Here is a 22,819-nt window from a genome sequence, read left to right on the forward strand (position 1 = left end):
GATAATCATAGGTGACCACAAAGAGCTCATCCAACAAACTCGTGAGATTTTGAGTTCTGAATTTGAAATGACACTTGCATTACTTTTTGGGGATTGAGGTTTGGAAATCCTCAAAAGGCATCAACAAAAGTATGCAACAGAGATCCTAAAAGCTTTTGGCATGATGGATTGAAAACCTGTGAGCACTCCAATGGAGGTAAATGCAAAACTCTCCATGGAAGATTCTTCTCCCTTAGTCGACATTAAAAAGTTAAAAAACTTGTGGGAAGCTTAGTTTTCTTGTGCAACACTAGGCCGAATACTTCTTTTGGAGTAGGTGCTTTAAGCAGGTTTTCCAACCAACCAAGAGAATCTCACTGCAAGGCAGATATGCAAGTTCTTAAGTACATCAAAGGTACTTTGGGCCATGGCATTGCCTATGGCATTGGCACAAACAATCTTAGTGGGTATTGTGACTCTGATTGGGCAGGATATTGTGACTCTAGAAAGTCAGTTTCTAGGTTTTGTTTCTCACTTGGTTCTAGAGTGTTTTCTTGGATGAGCAAGAAGCATCCAACCATCACTCTTTCTTCAACGAAAGCAGAGTATAAAGCTGCTTGTTTTGTAGCTTGTGAAGCAGTTTGGCTAAGGCGAGTCCTCATGGACTTAGGTGTTTCTCTTCATTCAACAACAACACTTCAATGCGACAACCAGAGTTGCGTGGCGATCGATTGCCAAGAACCCTGTCTTCCATGTACGCACAAAGCATATTGAGGTTTAGTATCATTATGTTTGAGAGCTAATTGAGGATGAAATTGTGGAGCTAGAGTATACCAAAGATAATTTTGCAGATATCTTCACCAAAGCTCTAGGGAAAGACCAGCTACTTTGACATCTTCATCAACTCGGAGTTGGCACACGGCCAACATAGAGCATCTTTGGGTGTTTATTGAGGGGGTGTTTTGGTATACTTGCAATGCCAACCTCTCTCTATTTTGCCACCATAATATATGATGCATAGTTTGTAAGGCCCCCATATGAGGAGAAGCCAATGGTGCACATATATTTGGTGGATTCCAGCTTTGCACGTTGATAAGATCTCTATTTGTGATCGTGGATGGTACGGAGCACTTTTTTTCCTTCACCGGAATATTCTTTTTTGCTGAAATATCTTGGCCGGACGACGATCGGAAGACAATAAAAAATGGCCTTCCGATGGCCGGTGGTCCGTGGTCTTTGGCTGGTGGTCGGATTTCCTTGGCCGGTGGCCGATTTCTAGGAGGACTTGTCTACCCAAAAGCGGATACACATGGGCGCATGGGAGAGTGCTACTTGGAATTGGCTATCTAAGGGCGACTGCACATGGGCGTTTAGAGGCTCCCTTACATCTATATAAGGAGGCCTTCTCATGAGTAATTTGGTAGAATGGTGTGCACACTTGACGCACACAACACATCCTTGTGTAAGGATTGTTAGTCCCTTGTATTCCTACTTGCTCTAGTTGTCTAAATCACCATCTAAGCTCTACCTTGAGAGCGCATGGGTGGATGACACCATCACTTTGTAATAGTATGCTAATCTAAAGTTTTTGATTTGCCAGTAATCTACTTTGCATCGTATCTCTCTCTGCTCTCCTTGCTACTAGATCCTTATTGTATTCCACATTTCTTACAGATAGAACACATGTGTTCAAGGAAATTTCTGAGATAGGAGAGTCCAAGATGTCATGGAAATGCGTAACGTGACAATATAGGTCAACCTGGGAATGTTGTATGCTAGAATTATGGAAGACATGGTCACTTTCAGTGTGATTGTCCAAAATAGGAGAGACCAAAATAATTTTGCAACCACAAGTTCACATCCCATTGTGCATATAGAAAATGTACAATTGTCTATGATAGATGGTAAACTAAAGTAACTCGCTAATACTGTGGATGTACCTAACAACCCAAAGAATTTGGTTTTTATTGGGCATATGGTTTGAGTAGGGTTTGTAGATCAGCTTTGATTCTAATGGTCTCTATGTCAAAGAGTACAAGAAGAATAAACTTTCATTACACAAGGGAAAAAAGTGGGAAGAATGTCTACTTCAAATGTAAATGTGTGTAAGGGGAATGATGTCATGTTTGCACAAGGTGCAAGAGTTAGTGCAAATATAGAAACCTAGCACAAGTGCATTGGTCATGTGAATCAACAACTCAACGCAATGAAAAGTAAGGACATGGTTATATGTTTACCAGCATTTAAGATTCTTGGGAAGTAAAAAATTTGTGAAACAAGTCAATTTTGAAAGCAGGCAAAAGAATCCTTTCCTCATGTGATAAGCATGTATACAAGCATGTCTTGGAACTAGTACATACAGATATATGACATCCGATGAAGACTTTGTCAATGGGTGGATGAATGTACTATGTGAGCTTCATTGATGACTATACAAGGAAAGTATAGGTCTATTTCATGAAGCTAAAAAGTGGTGTGTATGCACTTTCAAAATCTCAAGTCTATGGTGAAAAGTAGATTATTGGGAAACACGTAAAGTTCTTGAGGTCAAATGGAGGGGGAGAATATTTCTCAAATGAGATCAACAATTTTCTAGAAAAGTATGGAATTCAGAGATAGTTTTCATGTAGGTATATTCCACATCAAAATGGTGTTGCTAAGAAGAAGAACATGCACATAGCAAAGGTTGCTAGAGTAACTTTTGCTAAGCAAAAGGTTAGGCACATAGAAATGGTTGCTAGAGCAATGAAGAATGAGAAACATGAATCATTGTGATTAGGCTACGGTAGTTTCTACAAGTAAACATTTACATTAAGAATATGGCCCCTACTACCTTTAGTGCATGATATGAGACTTGAAGAGAAATTCAATGGTGAAGACCTGATGTGTGAGATTTCAAATGTCTAGTTGTTGTAAAGTGTGAGCTTTGTCCTAAAGTCTGAGTGAAGGAGGGAAGAGGGGAATTATTCCACATGTAATGGAGTCAAGGGGAAAAGGGAATCGAGAAGTAGAACGGGGAGGGTTTCACCCCTGGAAAACAAAGTTAAGAGGTTAACTAATGAAAAAATATTTATGGTCTGTTACCAACACTACCTTAGAGCAACAAGATGAACTTGATTGAGTACATTCTAGAGCATCTACACTCATAGCAAGTGCGCAGAATTTGGCTAAAGACAAACAAGCACTAGGAATCATCATCACCTCCTTGCATGACAACTATGTGCATTTCATAGATGAATGTAAGCATGCACATGAGGCTTGGCATGTCCTAGAAAGTAATTTCATAGCTAGGGCCAAAAGAAATAAAGTTAGTCTCAAAAGACAACTTTACAAGATCATTATGACCGAAAAGGAGGACATTGCTAGCCTAGTAAGTAGGCTAGCAATTTTGGAGGTAGGGTCAAAAGAAGTAAATTTAGTCTCAAAAGAAAACTTTACAAGATCATTATGACCAAAGGGGAGGACATTGCTAGCCTAGTAAGTAGGCTTAAGAGCATCGTCACACATTTAACTTACATCCAGGTCAAAGTACCAGAAGACGATACCAGTGCTCCAAGTAGTATGGTGAAACTCTGGCAATTCAAGCTTCACCTTAGTCTATGCACATCCACACAGTGTTCGAATATGCAAGCCATCTCACAAGCATAGAGAGATGAGAGGCCCAACCTTAGCTGTCAAGAAGTATGGAGCACCTAGAGCAGTTTTGATCTATCAACAAAAGTGCAAGATGGAAAGAAAGTTTGTGGATTTAGACGCATTTCTCAAAGATAGCAGTCATTTTTGACAACAAACCTAAAATTTTGGAAATATATCAAAATCAAAGAAAGGGGGGAAGGAAATGCAGACAGTGGGAACATAACCTAATTGAGACTTAGATCAACAGTAGGAATTGGTAATTATTGATCCTAATTACAATAGTAATTGTATAGAGAGCAGTCAATAAGAGGCCCAATCTGACACCTACAAATAGCACCCATTACTCATTTTGCAGGCTATTGCTGTATTGCTATCATTGCTACTGTTACTTTGGAGATTAGTCTACTCTTATACTCATTGGCATTTAGCTCAAAGAATTATTTAGCTCTCAATATTATACTTGACATCGGTTGTACTATCCTTATTTGAATATATATTCTAGATTCAATCTCAATCTACACTTTCCATTTTAGTTCAGTATTTGTTTGATCTTGTATCTGAAGTCTACTTGTTCCATCTGAGTTGACTAACTCTAACAATCCAACCTCAAATATCTATCAAAAGTGACCAACTCATTTCATATGGTTAATGAAGTATGATTTTCAAAAAATTAAGAGGTGTATGGGGGTGTGTGGACAATTGGTCTCTAATTGTCGCATGTGAAGGGTGGATGCATTAATTGGCAGTGCCAAAAAATGATAGGTGGATCATACAATGCAAAAATGAAAAGGCATGCATGCTGTGTAGCGTGAACGAGGGAGAGTGGGGACCATTCCAGAGAGAGAGAGAGAGAGAGAGAGAGAGAGAGAGAGAGAGAGAGAGAGAGAGAGAGAGAGAGAGAGAGAGAGAGAGAGAGAGAGAGAGAGAGAGAGAGAGAGAAATGGATGAAAGAGAGAAAAAAATGTTTTTTTTTGCCTAGGGACAGAGAGAAAAATGAATTCAACATATTTTATTTTTCTTGAAGGCGATTCCGATCGAAGGCCCGGACCTCACCAATAATGTTTTCTTTCTTGCCAAGAAATTAAGAGATACTTACCTCCAAATTTGATATGAATTTCAAAGAGTCTGTTAGAAATTTTCATTGGTCCTCGTCAAGGCAAGCTCGGAATCTTTTGGAATTTTGCAATTTTTAGACAATCAAATGATCTTAACCCCCAAATTTTGGTAGACGAGATGATCCCAATAGAGAGAGGTGGTCAAGCATGCCGATGCAGATGTATGCAAGTGGACTAATTATTTTTCTCATTTTTTTGTTTTTTCAAGCTCCCAAAATTACAAAAAATAGCCTAAATTTGCCCAAAATTCAAAAATCACCAAAAAATCCAAAAATGTCAATAGATCCCAATAATTTTCAAGAACCTCAAAAAATCATTGGCAATCACATTTCCACACATTGAGCATGCACAAGTATGTCAAAAATAGTACTTTTTACTCAAAATATCAATTACAAAGAAATTATGAAATCAATCTCTGAAAATAAAGGGCATGGCCCCTTTGTGGTTGAAAATGGTTCACCTAGTGGGGCTATTAAATTAGCTACCTTGGATGGGGAAGTCATGAAAAACTGGATAAGTTGTTGTCAATTATGCAAATATAATTTGCCATTAACCAACAAACTTTTAGAAAGAATACATACAACAAAAGAACGCAAGATCAAGTGCCAGTAAGTTATTCATGAAGTTGCATCGAGGCATGAAGATAAAAGCAGTAGTGTGATCAGCTCATGAACCAATGCCAATTAATGCATTGTAAATAAAAGCTTTACAACTCACTCAAGCCCTAGCTGAAGATGAAATAAAGATGGATGATGAATGGATAGATGAACTTGACACGAGGATAACAATGGTACAAAAAGATGGGGTCTAGGTTAATCCTTAGCATAGTTCGAAGGTGGAGAGAGCGAGCAGGGAATGAGGGTAGGGAAGAGGAAGAAGAAACATTTCATACGAGAAAGAGATAGTTCCTCACTTATCATAACTCTTGTGCTAGCATACATAATAGCATAGTAATGAAGAAGAAATAGATGGCAAGCTCAAGCATTGAAGCATGGCTCTTGGATGGATTTGCACTCCATAGCCAAGAGTGTTGGTGTAGGCTCTCAACCTCTACTTGCTTGGAGAAAGAGAGGGAGTTCTTGCCCTTTGCATAGTACACAATGAGAGTGTTTGTGAGTGTGTGTGGGTGAGTATACCCCCTAAGCACCCCCCTAGCTTTCTTGGGTCGACCCCCCCTTGTAGCTCATGCTTGAAGCTCATTGGACCCCTCCAGGCCTAGCCAATCACAAGCAGGAGCCATTACAAGCAACATGGGTAGCTTTGGGACAAGTGTCCCCCTTTCCCCTTTGAGAGAGAGGACTTGATAAATGCAAAAACAATTAGATAATTCAAGTAATTTATCATTGGACCCCTTTGAAGCCTAGCCAATAGGCTTCAGGCAACACATGAAGGTAACATGGGTAGGGACCTGACATGTGTCCTTGCTGCCTCTTCAAGTTGGGGCTTCCCTTGTGAGTGTGAGTGTGTGTTCTCTCTCTAATCCCTAGGAAAAGGGCTCGTCCCCCCTCTTGTAGGGATGATTTTGACTTTAGGAGCTCAAGCACCTTAGTCATCAAACATGACAAAGCACTTGGACTAGGGGGTATTCCCACAAGCATCTCAGGCAAGCATGTCAAGGCACCTCAAGCACCTTAATCAAGCGGCAAGTCAAGCACCTCAAGCATGGAGTAAGTCAAGCACCTCAAGCACCTTAATCAAGCACCTCAAGCAGGACAAACACCTCAAGCACGACAAGCACCTCAAGTAGGTCAAGCACCTCGAGCTTGGGCCGGGTTCCCACCTCAAGCTCAGCCCTAGCTAACCTAAGGTCAAAGGACTTTTACACACATTATTGGAGGTATTCAATGAAGCTAACCCTAAGGTCTTATGCTCCATTGGTTAGCCTTGCTCTTGATAGACCATCTCCCATTTGGACCCCTTTACTATTGGCCCCGTGTTGAGATAGATCTATAAGCACATATCTATATCTTAACACTTGTTCCCGTTTATTCTCCCACATTAAGTGATCAATTTAATATGAGAAAATCATTTGGGTTGGTTAGATATTAGATTTTATGACATTACCTCTCTCTTGAAATCATAGTCGTCATCGAGTATGAGGTAGAAGAGATAAAGGCTTAGTCATTAGTCAATCGTACTTAGCGGGTAGAGGATCCCTTTTTTACCCTAACATCTTTCCAAGATGGATGACTAATCCATTTGGTGCTTGGGAGACATAGCTGCCGCAAGCATGTGTGCTCTTTAGTCCATTTCATTCTCCTAAAGTAGAGTGACAAATTCTACTTGGTGTTTGAGAGACGTCGTCATCACAAACATGATTCTACGCATGCGTACTACTTAAATTTGTGCACAATTAAAAAGAGGATTAGTCTTATAAGACAAAAACATGAGTCATTTAAAAGAGAGTTGTACATTTGCTTACTCTAATGTAGCATTGTAAGCATTGACAAGGTTCATACTATCTTTAAGTTGTACTCCTTGCATCCATTTAGCATCTTCAAAAGGATAATTTTTGAACTTAATAAGATATCGTCGGATTATCTTACCATGTCGTAGTACCTTGTCTTCATGCCGAAGGACAGCTTCGGGTTGTAGCACCTCTTCTTGGTCTTCAACTTCGGGAGGGTCTTCAATAATTGGTTCAGTTGGTGGCTCTCCTTTGTAGGGCTTAAGTAGGCTTACATGAAAGGCATTGTGTATAAGCCAATGGTTGGGAAACTTGAGTTGATAAGCCGTCTCATTGATGGGCTTCAAGATTTGGAAAGGACCATAGTATCTTTTTGCTAGTTTAGCATAATACTTTTGATGGCCCGTAGGATTTTTGCCCGTCGTTTGCCTTAATCGAGCCTTAGGAAACTTGAGTAAGACCCAATAATTTTCTTTGAACATTAAGGCTCTTCTGTGCTTATCAGCAACAACAGCTTTTTGCCTTTGTTGAGAGATGGCTATAGCCTCCCTAATCTTTTGAAAAGATTCTTGTAGGTCACGGCTATACTCATCGGCGGCGAAGATCTTCCCATGTACTTTGAGTAGCAAGGGACTTTTAGGTCTTCCCTCTATGATCTCGAAAGGTGCTTTCCCCGTAGAAGTATGTACAATATTATTGTAGGCATACTCTACTAGAGGTAAATACTTTTCCCATTGTGAGCGTTGATCTACTTCGGTAACATAAGTCTTGAGTAGATCGAGTATCGTAAGATTGGCTATCTCACTTTGGCCATCCGTTTGTGGGTGATAGGCCGAAGAGAAATTCAATCTTGTTCCTAGATTTTCAAAGAGACCTTTCCAAAAATTACTGCTCATTCTAGGATCTCTATCTGACACGATGGATGTGGGTAATCCACGGTGCTTGAAAATCTGAGATATGAAGAGAGTTACCATTTGATGTGCCTTAATAGTCTTTTTGACAGGAATAAAATGTGCTTGCTTGCTAAACCTGTCGACTATTGTCCATATTCCTGTATTCCCATGGATAGACTTGGGTAATCCAAAGATGAAATCCATGGATATACTCTCCCATGGTGAATTTGGAATAGGCAATGGCTGGAGTAATCCAGGTTGCTTCCCTCTATCATACTTGGTCTTTTGGCATACTACACATTTTGAAACATACTCTTGTATGTCCACTTTCATGGTAGGCCAATAGAAATACGTCTCTACTCCTCGGAGAGTAGGTTGAATACCTCTATGCCCTGCATATGGAGGAGCATGGGATTCATACATAACCTTCTCACGAAGGGAATGGGTAACACATAGCCTATTGCCGTGGAGAAGATAACCATCCTGCAAGGTGAATGGATCCTCTTTCTTCCCCAAAGCAAGGGCTGACATTATGTCTCTAAAGTCAGGGTCAGTAGCATACTCATCTATCATAGAGGATAGATCATTGTGAGTAGCTATAGACACCGAATTAACTTTTGGTCGTCGTGAAAGTGCATCGGCAAATTGATTGTGCTTACCAGCTATGTGAGCAATATGGAAATTAAATTGCGAAAGAAAATTTGCCCACCTCATTTGTTTGTCGGAAAGTTTGGTTTGCGTCATGAAATACTTGAGACTTTGGTGGTCGGTTCGTAGGATAAATGGAGTCCCCAATAGGTAGTGCTTCCATGTATCTAGGGCATGTAGAACAGCTAAAAGCTCTTTCTCATAAATGCTCAAGACTCGTTCATCACTATTGAGCCTTCGGCTCTCATATGCTATGGCATGCCCTTCTTGAAGCAAAACCGCTCCAAGGCAATCACCACACGCATCACATTGGACCTCAAATGGCTTTGAGAGATCCGGAAGCACGAGAACTGGTTGGGAAGTAAGCTTCTCTTTGAGTTTTTCAAAAGCATTTTGCTCCTTAGCAGTCCATACAAACTTAACGTTCTTCTTTGTTAAGTCGTGTAGTGGTCCTGCTACTTGAGAGAATTTTGCTATGGAGCGTCTATAGTATGCACACATACCAATAAAGCTTCTTAGCTCATGTAGATTCCTTGGGTTAGGCCATGATTTTAATACCTCTAACTTTGATGGATCCATACGAATACCATAGTGAGAGATAATATGAGAATCTCTTGAAGGAAGAATTCACTTTTCTTTTGGTTGAGAAAAAGTTTGTTTTCCCTCAAGGCTTGAAAAATCACTTGGAGATGTTGCTTATGTTCCTCCAAAGATTTGGAGTAGATGATGATATCATCAAAGAACACTCCAGTGAATTTACGATATGGTCTAAAAATTTTCTCCATGAGACGATTGAAAGTAGCTGGTGCATTCGTCAAGCCAAAAGGCATGACTAGATATTCATAAAGACCAAATGTTGCGCAAAATGCGGTCTTTAGGATATCTTCATCCACTATCCTTATTTGATGATAGACACTATTAAGGTCAATCGTACTGAAGTAGGTAGAGCCTTGTAGCTTATCAAATAGATCTTCTACCCGAGGCACGGGAAATCTGTTTTTGATAGTGATATGGTTTAGTGCTCGATAGTCCACACACATATGGTATGTACCATCTTTCTTTTGCACTAAAAGGACTAGAGAACAAAAGGGAGAGGAACTAAGCCTCACCATCCCTTTGTCTACCAATTCCTGTACTTGCCTCATAATCTCCTCTTGTTGAGCTTGTGAGACTCGATAAGGAGGTTTGTTAGGCGGTGAGCTCCCTGGAAGGAGCTCAATACGATGGTCATCATCCCCTCGTTTTGGAGGTAGGTCCATAGGGATATCATCGATGAACACATCTTGGAATCCTTTTAGAAAAGTAGACAAGTCTAACTCTTCTTGATTCCTATCATTTTCATTTGATGAAACATTATTAGCTTTTAGAGACTCTTTGACATAAATCATGTACACAGAAACTGAGCTCTTCATTGATTTATCAAAAGAAAGAGGATTTACAAGTGGAATAGTGCGACCACGCTCACTAGCATCTATATACATGTTCTTTCCCCTGTAGGTGAAGTAAATTCTCCTTTCAGGGAACTTCATGTTGGCAGCCATGCGACCAAACCATGGTGCCCCTAGGATAACATCCTGATGTTGGAGAGGAGAGATGAAGAAGTCTTCTTTGTCGACATAACTTTGGACATGAAGCCTCAACTTCCCAATCAAGGGAGTAACGGAGGCTTGTTGTCCCTTGAAAGCTGCATCAGCTGTTACTATATCTCCCATCTCAAAAGCTTGAATGCCCAACTTGGTGGCCAACTCTATTGATATGAAGTTGAGAGTAGAGCCAGGGTCAAACAAGATGAAGGCATCATGCTCTCTTACCTTTCCCCAAGCATAGGAGAGTGATGATCCTTTGCAATGAGCATCCTCTTTTGGAGCTTCTATGGTGGAAGCCCTAGGAGTCTCATTGCGAGTATTCTTCTTTGGGCAAGAACGATAGCCATGTCCTTGCTCCCCACACTTGAAACATTTAAGGTCCTTGCGAAAAGCTTGAAGCTCTTCAGGAGAGAGTTTGTTTTTACCTTTGTAAACTCCCTTCTCCTTGAATCGATTGTTGTTGTTATTGGAAGTGCCTTGGGAATTATTTGTGCATTGGATTTCCCCTTTGCATCATTTTTATCTTTGTTTTCCATGGGCTTGACATTACGTCTAGCCCCTTGATGGAAATTGATGCGTGAAGCAACCATGGTGTGATGGATTACTTCGGTAATAGTACCAGGCCGTTGAGAGTATGCTTCTCTCTCATGAGGCCGTTGTCTTTTGCTTGAGGTGCTTGTCATGCTTGAGGTGTTTGTCCTGCTTGAGGTGCTTGATTAAGGTGCTTGAGGTGCTTGACTTACTCCATGCTTGAGGTGCTTGACTTGCCGCTTGATTAAGGTGCTTGAGGTGCCTTGACATGCTTGCCTGAGATGCTTGTGGGAATACCCCCTAGTCCAAGTGCTTTGTCATGCTTGATGACTAAGGTGCTTGAGCTCCTAAAGTCAAAAGCATCCCTACAAGAGGGGGGGCGAGCCCTTTTCCTAGGGATTAGAGAGAGAACACACACTCACACTCACAAGGGAAGCCCCATCTTGAAGAGGCAGTAAGGACAAGCATACTCTCAACGGCCTGGTACTATTACCGAAGTAATGTAAGAGATGTAAATCCCAAAACTTGTCTACATACTTGTTGATAGACTCATGAGAGAGAAGCTTCAAGCTGCGCCATTCGGTAAGAACTTTATCTTTAGTATCGCTTGGAAGAAATTGCTTCATGATGGAAACTCGTAGAGTTTTCCATGTCTTTGGGGCTTCTCCATTGCCACGAAGGCTAGCCCACCATTGAGGAGCTGATTTTTGGAAGTGCATAGCTACACGGCGTAGCTTGGAGGACTCTGTGAAGCCCTCGTCCCCAAAGGCCGCATCAAATTGCTGGATGAAGGCCAACACTTTGTCGGTAGAACCAAAGGTGCCATCGTAGGTGACAAAAGAGATACTCTTTCCTCCCTCCTTGAACTTCTTTAGCTTTTGTGACCTTCGCCATGCAGGAAATGATTTGCGATGTCCTCCCCTCTTGTATTCTCTAGGAGAATAGCCATAACTTTTATCGAAAGAGGAGGAAGGTGAAGAAGAAGGAGAAGAGGGTGACCTGTTCCTAGCCCTTTTCTTCCTTTGTTTCCTCTCTTGCCTTTCAGAGTGATGAGGAGAAGGACTATAGGTTTCTCTTTTCCTCTTGGGAGGAGTAGGCGATCGTCTAGACCGCCGTCTTCGTGGAGCCACATCTTCAGAAGAACTTAAACTGTCATTGCTTTCTTTCTCTTTGGATTCCTCCTCTCGAATGGGAGAGAGTCTTCTTTTGGGGGTCTCTTCAAGAGGCCTCCTAAGCTCTCTCTCCTCTGGGAGAGGAAGGGAAATTCCATAAGCACGAAGTTGTTGAGTAACTTCGGCTTGCAAAATAGGGTTGCCCATAGCTTGTTGCAACCTAGTGACGAGATAATTCACAAACATGGGAGCATCATCATTAGCACCTTCATGTGCAAAATCAAAGCTATCAATGTTCATTCTACTCTCTTGATTATTGTCAGCCATGTTAACAAAATTTATGTTTATACTTAGTGTATGCTTTGGCAATACAAAACCTTAGTTGCCACTCCTCTTAGCCTTTGAAAATCGGCTCTTAAGTATCTACACCCACGGCTCAAAGTGGTTAATTATAGAGAGTAGAGGAGTAGGTCTAACATAGCAGAGTTGCCAAGGGTTAGCTCCTTTCAGACTTCTTATGGCTCAATAACGGTAAAGCCGTAGGCAAGTCTAGAAAGACTCCATTATTAAGTCCAAAGCTCCCAAGGTGTGCACCATCCCCCACATAGTGGGTTCAACAAAACCGATAATAGATCCCAATTCCACTTACCCTATTATAATTAACAACATCAACCATTTATAGGCTACTTAAGGACCTCTCTTCTTAAGCAAGAAAAGAGAAACCAAATGCTCTGATACCAATGTAATGGAATTTGCCTATTCAATTTGAGAGTAGCGGAATTTAATGAGAGTACTTTCAAGAAATGATTTTGTGAGCATAGCGGGTAGACATAATTGAAGATAGCAACATAATTATAGCAATTAGTCAACTTGGCATGGACAATACTTTTGCAAGAGAGAGAATTTAGAGAACATGACAACAGTTGAGGACCGGATTTATGTGGAGCCGGTCCCCCCTCCAATAGGCATTTGTATTATGATTTCTCCCATAAAGAGAGACTTGTTACAATACATTCTTTGTGTTCCTTGTGACCTAGGTGAAGCAATGAAGATGGAAAGCTTCATGCATCACCATCATAGCATAACCTAAACTTGAAGAAATCTTTAACTATACCAAGCCTCAGTCCCAAGACCTCAAACACCTTCGAAGGTGGAGAGAGCTAGCAGGGAATGAGGGTAGGGAAGAGGAAGCAGAAACATTTCATACGAGAAAGAGCTAGTTCCTCGCTTATCATAACTCTTGTGCTAGCATACATAATAGCATAGTAATGAAGAAGAAATAGATGGCAAGCTCAAGCATTGAAACATGGCTCTTGGATGGATTTGCACTCCATAGCCAAGAGTGTTGGTGTAGGCTCTCAACCTCTACTTGCTTGGAGAAAGAGAGGGAGTTCTTGCCCTTTGCATAGTACACAATGAGAGTGTTTGTGAGTGTGTGTGGGTGAGTATACCCCCTAAGCACCCCCCTAGCTCTCTTGGGTTGACCCCCCCTTGTAGCTCATGCTTGAAGCTCATTGGACCCCTCCAGGCCTAGCCAATCACAAGCAGGAGCCATTACAAGCAACATGGGTAGCCTTGGGACAAGTGTCCCCCTTTCCCCTTTGAGAGAGAGGACTTGATAAATGCAAAAACAATTAGATAATTCAAGTAATTTATCATTGGACCCCTTTGAAGCCTAGCCAATAGGCTTCAAGCAACACATGAAGGTAACATGGGTAGGGACCTGACATGTGTCCTTGCTGCCTCTTCAAGTTGGGGCTTCCCTTGTGAGTGTGAGTGTGTGTTCTCTCTCTAATCCCTAGGAAAAGGGCTCGCCCCCCCTCTTGTAGGGATGATTTTGACTTTAGGAGCTCAAGCACCTTAGTCATCAAGCATGACAAAGCACTTGGACTAGGGGGTATTCCCACAAGCATCTCATGCAAGCATGTCAAGGCACCTCAAGCACCTTAATTAAGCGGCAAGTCAAGCACCTCAAGCATGGAGTAAGTCAAGCACCTCAAGCACCTTAATCAAGCACCTCAAGCAGGACAAACACCTCAAGCACGACAAGCACCTCAAGCAGGTCAAGCACCTCGAGCTTGGGCCGGGTTCCCACCTCAAGCTCAGCCCTAGCTTACCTAAGGTCAAAGGACTTTTACACACATTATTGGAGGTCTTCAATGAAGCTAACCCTAAGGTCTTATGCTCCATTGGTTAGCCTTGCTCTTGATAGACCATCTCCCATTTGGGCCCCTTTACTATTGGCCCCGTGTTGAGATAGATCTATAAGCACATATCTATATCTTAACACTTGTTCCCGTTTATTCTCCCACATTAAGTGATCAATTTAATATGAGAAAATCATTTGGGTTGGTTAGATATTAGATGTTATGACATGATGAGTGCTTGCCAATTAGCACTACTAAGCACCGAGGGTGTGAATAAGCTCGAGGGATCAAGGGTGTGAATAGCCTCTTAATTAAAGCCAAAGGAGGTAGATAACTTTTAAGCAATGAAAGTGAAAAAGAGAAGAAAAATCAAACTCTGTAGCAGACAAAGACAACACCGATGACGTTTTTCTCCAGGGCGGTCAGTAGAAGCGGAATTACAAAATGCACCATTGTCGAAGGTTGTGTTTTAGGCATGGCGAATCTTCTGATGGTGGTTACGATCAAAATCATGCAAGTCAATGAAGGACAGGTCTCCTTTTGCAAGCGACGATTTTCGCGAAGCTCTTCGAGCACATGCCCTCGAGGTTCAACCCTAAGGCTCTAATACCAGTTGTTGGGTCTGAAGCTATGGTGGGTGGTGGCGTAGTAGAGCCATGGTGTGGTGTAGAGAAGTGTGCAGAGATGAGCATGCGAGAGAGAGAGAGAGAGAGAGAGAGAGAGAGAGAGAGAGAGAGAGAGAGAGAGAGAGAGAGAGAGAGGAGCTCGACACCAAAAACAACACCAAAATGTAAATCTATATTTTTTGACTTGTAAAAAATGTTACATATATAGGTTTAAAAGTTGCAATGCAAATTGAACCTCAGTTAACTAATGTTGTCTACATGCCATAAGGCTTGTTCCCACGGGTTTCCACTTTCTGAACCAGGGCTTGCAAACCTAACATATTCACACTTAGCACTTGAGAGTGTGTGAATGAGGGTGAAGAGAATAATTTTTTTGCCAATGACCCCTTGCTTTTAATTCCCTAGCTTGCACGCCCCGCTGCCTCGCTTGCTCTTACCACCTCACTATGTATGTGTTTCTGTGTGTGTGCATGTTTATACATCTCTCTATGGCACACACACGATCGACACTTTTAGTCTTTGGTCCCTTTAGACTACTCTTGGTACATTTGACCCCTTTTGCTGAGAGAGAGAGAGAGAGAGAGAGAGAGAGAGAGAGAGAGAGAGAGAGAGAGAGAGAGAGAGAGAGAGAGAGAGAGAGAGAGAGAGAGAGAGATTACATAAAAGCACATGACTAAAGAGACATATTTCAAAACAAAGGTTTATATTATTGCCAAAAAGGCTCAGGAACATATCTACATAACACTCTTAGTCGTGCTATTTCAATAGGATCAAGATATTGAGCTGGAGCTCTACAAACTTCTCTTAAATCTATTTTTTGAATCCAGCTCAAGTAAATCTATCAACCCCAAGCTCTTGCTTTAAGAGCATGAGCCTAATGTTGGGAAAGTAATAGGGATCAAGCAACTTGATGTAAATCGTGTCCAACTCTTCATCTACATATGACCCCCAAACAGTGTATTTTTTCTCAATCACTTCCCATGCCCATTGCCATCCCCATTCAGCAGGTAACAAATTTGCCATCCCTATTCACAGCAGGTAACAAATTTTCTTCAAAGGCATCAGCAATAAGTTTTTTTACACTTGGAAAAATATTCACAATTTCGTGGGCCATTTAATTGGCTGCAAGAAAAGAAGACAACATTAGTACTCAAAGCTTAAAATGAGAGAGAGAGAGAGAGAGAGAGAGAGAGAGAGAGAGAGAGAGAGAGAGAGAGAGAGAGAGAGATGATCAACATGGCCACCTAACCACTTAAAAAAAGTATAAGCGCAATACGAACACTTCAATTACTAATTGTCATGCCAAAAAGTGTCAAGAGGTTCATTAGGTCATAGTCTTTACAACAACCTCAATGTTTTTGTTTACAATGACTCATATTCTACTCTATAATTGGACGGTTGAGGATCACTCCAATATACCCCATTGATAAACTTCACAATTAATTTCAAAATTTCAAACTCTTCATCTAAAATGTAAGATTTGTGATTGTGATATATCTTTTGCAACTGAATATCACAACCACAAACATTGACATAATAAATCTCAACCATATGTAGTTCTTATAGGATTATCATCAATTTATTTTGCTCAATATTTGTGACACTTTGCATAGTGAAATGCTTAAGCGTCCACAATTCCCATACCACCCATCAACATATGAATACACCCAATGATGCCACAAACACCATGTACCATATCCTTGACAGATGTACTCTTCCTTAACTTTCAAATATATAGTCATCCTTATATGTATTGGGAGAATAGCCAATACATCATGACCCATGTTAACCTACATTAGCAAATTGCAAATCTCTCTCTCTCTCTCTCTCTCTCTCTCACACACACACACACACACACACACACACACACGCACACACACGCACGCACGCACGCACGCACGCACGCACGCACCCACGCACACACACACACACACACACACACACACACACACACACACACACACATCAACACACTTCAACACACTTCAACACACACACACACACACACACACATACACACTTCAATAACCAACAATAACTAAAAAAATATGGTGCTTAGAATGCATAGACAATGGATCAAAGTGTTTGATCATCTAGAGAAGTTGAGCCTACGACACACTCTACTTGGAACTCTCAAGATCCAAGGTCCGATCCAAGGTCCGACATGTCAAACACTGCACCCGAGGCATCGAGGTGATTCACCCAAAGAATAGATTCTAAACATCCATTCATTCACTCCATAGGGACCGTATGAAAATTTGCAATTGAGAGGCCGTTGCATACCTAACTCTCGTACAGTGATTCGCATATCATCTATATCAAACTCTATGTGATAATAACCTACAACACTTCTAAAATATTGTGATTCATATAATACCAAGACAGAATGTCTGCAATAATATTGAAGCCTGCAATGAAGATAACAACCAACCATTTAGACAAAAAAGTAACAACACATTTAACATCATATGGATTCAAGTTCAAGATATACGCACCAAAGGATCTCAAAATCCTCGATAATACGAACAATATCCTCAGCATGTGCAGAACCCCTCCACAATGGAGGATCTAGATAAATGTAACACGTGTAAACATACAAAATAAAATCCACAAAGTTCTCATTCTTCGCTCGTAAAAGTAAGTATCAAAGATAAGATTTTAAATTTACATACCTCTAATATAAGTAGGTACATCATTGAGGGTGTACAAAACCATGATGTATCGTGCCATTTTTTATCTGCTCTAACAACACAGATTTAGAAGTTTAAGAGGAAAAAATATGAAATAGAATAAAGAATACTTTAACAATCATGCTGTAGAGAATCATGTCCTTCTTTCTTTTGTTTTAGTGAAGGATTTGAGAGAGAGAGAGAGAGAGAGAGAGAGAGAGAGAGAGAGAGAGAGAGAGAGAGAGAGAGAGAGAGAGGAATGAAAGCAATTCAAAAGACTTTGACATTTCACAACTTCACAAAGATTATTTGAATATTTTTAATGTAGTAGAGATGATACAAAACAGTTATTCAAAGTGTAGCCTTTGAGAGATCACATTAGGGATTCTATAAGTCCAAGGACCTATGTTGTATACATTTTGCAAGATACGGGGTGGTGTTTCAACTTGAGTAAATATCCTCAATCGATATGGTGTAGTGCCGTCTCCAGCAACCCCCACCTTTTGTGCATTGACTGGCCTCTTGTCACTCACAAGACAAATATTAACTTGAATTTGAGGATGCTCGTGGTCCGAAGAAAAGGAAACATGGTAGTATCCAAGAACTTCCATAGACATATATCTACCTAAGTATAGCATTTCATAAACACCTACGATGATAAATCGTCGATGGGAGTGATCTGTGCAAAGGCATCCATGAATTATGTAGAGCAATAAAAGCTTAAAACTACCAATATACCATGTATAAAAACACTTATAATATAATATGAGTTGTATCAAATAAGATCACCAAAAACATAGCAGGAACTCTTCCCCTCCGTTGCGGTTGATCTTCAACAGAGTAAGTCAATGTATAAGCCAATCTTCTCAAGAAAATAATAGGTCAAGTTAATAAACTAATTTAAAAAACAAGATAAATACCTCGAATGAATTCAGTGATGTGACCCACTACATAGGAGGCACTGCGTCGAGGATCCATCTGTGGGCAATACTTTGATCTAAGAGATATGAATAAAATTTAACATCAAGTGTTTCTGACTTTAAGTGAGAGCCACAATGTCAATTTGAACTAGTTGTAATACTTCCTTGAATACAATATTTGGAGTGTAGTAACACTCCGCTTGAGTGTTTTTGACAACAATCCTGATAGAAGCTGCACTTCGTACACGTGACATTGCAACATACAATTGTCCGTGAGAGAAGATCGATGATGCAAGATATAGACCAAGAATTCTGAGTGCTTGCCCTTGTGCTTTGTTGATAGTCATCCCAAAAGCAAGCCTGATTGGGAAGTGATGATGCTTCATTTGAAATGGAAGCCCCTGATTGTTTCCAATAATAAAGTCAATCCTTGGAAGAAAAACTCTCTCTCGAATATTCAATCCTTTAAGTATCTCTGCCTCAATTACCTTATGATGAAATTTCTTGCATATCAATCTGGTTCCATTGCATAATCCACGTCTTGGATCCAAATTTCACAGTAACATGATAGGAGCATTTTCTTTCAAGACTAAAGCATGAGGTGGAAAACCACCACCAAGACTAAGGCTATTCAAATATTCAATTGTGTACAAATGTGTGTTTTCCTCTGACATACAAATTGAATCTGCACTCAGATACTCTTTGCAATCTCCATGCATTCTTTGCAATGCATAGTCATTAATTAAATCAACCCCTTTATTCAGTGGAGCAAGTATTGCTCGAGCTCTAAAAAAACTTGCATGATCTTGCACATGACACAAATATCCATATATAAAGCTTAGAAGATCTGCCAAAATATTTCCTAGAAGCATCATGTGTGAAGGTATTTTGACTCTATCTAAGTCTCCTCCATCATCCATAACCCCATTGCCAATATCAAACACCCAATACAAAAAACTTTGTTGATGTGGATTTGAACCGCAATCAAGTATACACATATTTCTAGTAAGCCACAGTATCTTCGTATATTTCCATATGAGATAATGACACAACGAAGCATTTACAATGTCTGTACGACTACCTTTTGGTACAACAGGTAGTATTTGTCTCGAAAGTCACCTCCAAGCAAAATGACTTTTCCACCAAACAAAGTATCTCGCTGCATAATATCTCTTAAAGTTCTGCCCACTGCTTCAAATGCATAGCGATGTGTCATGGGAGCTTCATCCCATATAAGTAAAGCTCAATTCCTTAGAAGTTCTGCAAGCTGACTATTTACCTTTATATTGCATGTTGCTTCAGAGTGAAGCTCCAAAGGTATCTTAAACCTAGAATGAGTAGTTCTTCCATTATTCTAAAGCAAAGCTGCAATACAAAATGCAAGAGCAACTCTACAACTTCCTCGCACTCGTGACAGAAGTGCATTATATAAGTAAGTTTTTCCTGAGCCACCATGACCATCTAGGAAAAATACCTTGCCTGAATGTGTGTCAACAGCTTGTAGCACTTGGTGGTAAGCATCTCGCTGATCCTCATTTAAGGAAGTCTCCATACAATCTGCTATACTACACTGTTCATCACTGTTGAACATTGTTTCTTCAGCCATAGCACCATTTCCAGTTAAGGATACCATTGTTGAGTCTATTGCAGGCAACATATAATCGCAAAGCCTCTTGCCATGTTGTTGCAAAAAGCATTCTATATGAAGCAAAGCTTGATTTTTGGCCACATCAAATCGCACACTTGCATCTGAAATATGCATCCTTAGGGCATAAACATAGTCCTCACAAAATTCAATACATCAAAGAGCAGCCGGATGAAGTGGCTCACAAAAGACTAATATGATTGCAAAGAGTTGTCTCAACTGCATTCCATTTTGAAAAAAAGATGCCTCTTGGAGACAAAGTGACCATTCTTCATCATCTTGCAATAATCCTCTAGCTATACATGCCTCCTTGTATGTATCATAAATGTGACCATCATACATGCACAAGTCTTCAAAAGACTTACATCCCTTGCAAATATTGAGAAGCATTCGTAGGTAATAAAACTCACCAGCAGTAGGTACAATATTTTACATTCTTCGAATAGAAACACCCTGTTGTCGTGGAGACCATGCCTTTCGACTTTTATTCCATACCCAACCATTTGGAAAGTTAGTGTATCTGAAGCTATTTGCTTTTGGATAGTTTTTATTTGCAACAAACCATTTTGTCAAGGTAGTTTTTTTATTTTTCTCATTATCTAGCAAATGTGATACATGATCACCATCTTGAAATGTAACCATATTTTGCAATGGAAGGTGTACTTACAATCGTTGAATAGCTGGCCTTTCACTATGCATGTCGAAGCCAAATATTCTCCACATAGCCTCAGATACAGAAACATAACGTGCATTGAGATAACTCTTGATCTCATCAATAGCTCCTTCACAATCTTGAAGAACAGTAGCTGAATACAATCGTTGAATAGCTGGCCTTTCACTATGAAGAACTCTTGAAGAACTTACAATCGTTGAATAGCTGGCCTTTCACTATGCATGTCGAAGCCAAATATTCTCCACATAGCCTCAGATACAGAAACATAACGTGCATTGAGATAACTCTTGATCTCATCAGTAGCTCCTTCACAATCTTGATACATGATCACCATCTTGAAATGTAACCATATTTTGCAATGGAAGGTGTACTTACAATCGTTGAATAGCTGGCCTTTCACTATGCATGTCGAAGCCAAATATTCTCCACATAGCCTCAGATACAAAAACATAACGTGCATTGAGATAACTCTTGATCTCATCAGTAGCTCCCTCACAACCTTTCGACTTTTATTCCATACCCAACCATTTGGAAAGTTAGTGTATCTGAAGCTATTTGCTTCTGGATAGTTTTTATTTGCAACAAACCATTTTGTCAAGGTAGTTTTTTTATTTTTCTCATTATCTAGCAAATGTGATACATGATCACCATCTTGAAATGTAACCATATTTTGCAATGGAAGGTGTACTTACAATCGTTGAATAGCTGGCCTTTCACTATGCATGTCGAAGCCAAATATTCTCCACATAGCCTCAGATACAGAAACATAACGTGCATTCAGATAACTCTTGATCTCATCAGTAGCTCCTTCACAATCTTGAAGAACAGTAGTGGCTCGATCATGTCCCTTGTAGACATAGTTATAAAGATATTTCACGGTAGTGACAGTTGAGCAGATATCCACATTAATATGGTCTTGGTATCTTAGTGATAAGAGAGGACTATAAGGTACAACCCAACGATTATCTAAATTGTAATTTTTAGACGAAACAAACCTTCCATCATCTCGTCTCATATACACAGGATATCCACTTTCGGTTACATTTGTAGACGTAGAAAATGTTCGTGGAAACTTGAATCTACACTTTCCATCAACCATACATGGAGAACTTGGGTTCAAAGGACCACATGGCCCATGAACATTACAACGACTCACTACATCAAATAATTCTAGAAACACATTCTTGTCAAGGAGCTTTGCACAAACCAACTTGTCATAGTGTAATGTATCTGTGGGTTTATATTCGGATGCAAGTATCAACAATATATGAGCATGAGGAAGACCTCTCTTCTGAAACTCAATCAGTGAAACATGTCCAATCACCTCTCCAAAAATGGCTTGCTTGATAAGTAAATGCATCATATCTTGGAACTTCTGATAAAACACTCGTATAGTCAAATCAGGACGATCAACAACACTTTGTCCAGGTAGTAATGCATCATCCATTTCCTTCCATCGTGGATTACATGTGAATGTGATGAAGAGATCCGGTTTACCCCTACTACAAATGATTGCCATTGCATCTTGATGTAGTTGGCACATATACCTTGGACCTCCAACAAAAGATGAAGGCAAAATAATTCTACGGCCAACATTTTGACCTTCAGCCCTCTCTAAGCCGTCTCTAGCCTCAACCATGTCAACCAATCCTTGATACACTTCACCACGAAGTATATTTTGGTTATTTTGCATCCACAAAATCCGTGACTCCTCTAGAGTACTATAAGCATCCACGACATACTGTTATAATAGCCTACCCCCTCGAAGAAGACACTCCACTGTATCATCTCTTATTTGTAAGCGAAAGACATAATATTGCTTTTGACTCATTTTTTCCCATCGGTAGTCTGTAAGTAAAGATGCCACCCATCCTCTCCACTTGGAAATAATAAAACATACAATAAGGACATGTAAGCTCGATGCATGCTGGAGATTCTTTTCAAGCCCCCGTGTCGAAAATTCAATACAATGCCGCGATAGCCAATATTTATATCATCCCCTTGTCCTGGCATAATTGCAGCAACTTCAGAACCCCTTGGAGCAAGATATTGCCAACCATCACAACGATGTTCCGCAATAACCATCCTCAAATTGGGTACAATAGCATCTCTAGACAAAGAAGCAGCAGATCGTAGAGCATTTGCATAGGGATTTACTCTATGCATCATCAATTGTAAACACTCTAGAATACTACGATCTAAATTTGAAACATGATGCAATCTGTTGCGCAA

At 40.3% G+C, this 22,819-nt stretch overlaps 1 protein-coding gene across 1 annotated transcript; it reads right to left on the minus strand.

Annotated features, from left to right (window-relative positions):
* Positions 1-20,577: 20,577 nt before the first annotated feature.
* Positions 20,578-22,226, minus strand: LOC147435239 (uncharacterized). Its single transcript, XM_086487707.1, has 2 exons — positions 21,280-22,226; positions 20,578-20,752 (listed from the first exon to the last, which is right to left on the minus strand). Exons 1-2 carry the CDS (start codon positions 22,224-22,226, stop codon positions 20,578-20,580), a joined length of 1,122 nt encoding a protein of 373 aa, XP_086343833.1.
* Positions 22,227-22,819: the final 593 nt, after the last annotated feature.

Source organism: Adiantum capillus-veneris, chromosome 18 (assembly GCF_014529385.1).
Source record: "Adiantum capillus-veneris isolate H3 chromosome 18, ASM1452938v2, whole genome shotgun sequence".
Lineage (NCBI taxonomy): Eukaryota > Viridiplantae > Streptophyta > Polypodiopsida > Polypodiales > Pteridaceae > Adiantum > Adiantum capillus-veneris.

Coding starts and splice junctions, on each gene's coding strand:
- LOC147435239 (XM_086487707.1), bottom strand. CDS start 22,226: ATGGTTGAGGCTAGAGACGGCTTAGAGAGGGCTGAAGGTCAAAATGTT. Junction 20,753..21,279: donor AGGCCAGCTATTCAACGATT/GTAAGTACACCT, acceptor AGTTCTTCATAG/TGAAAGGCCAGCTATTCAAC.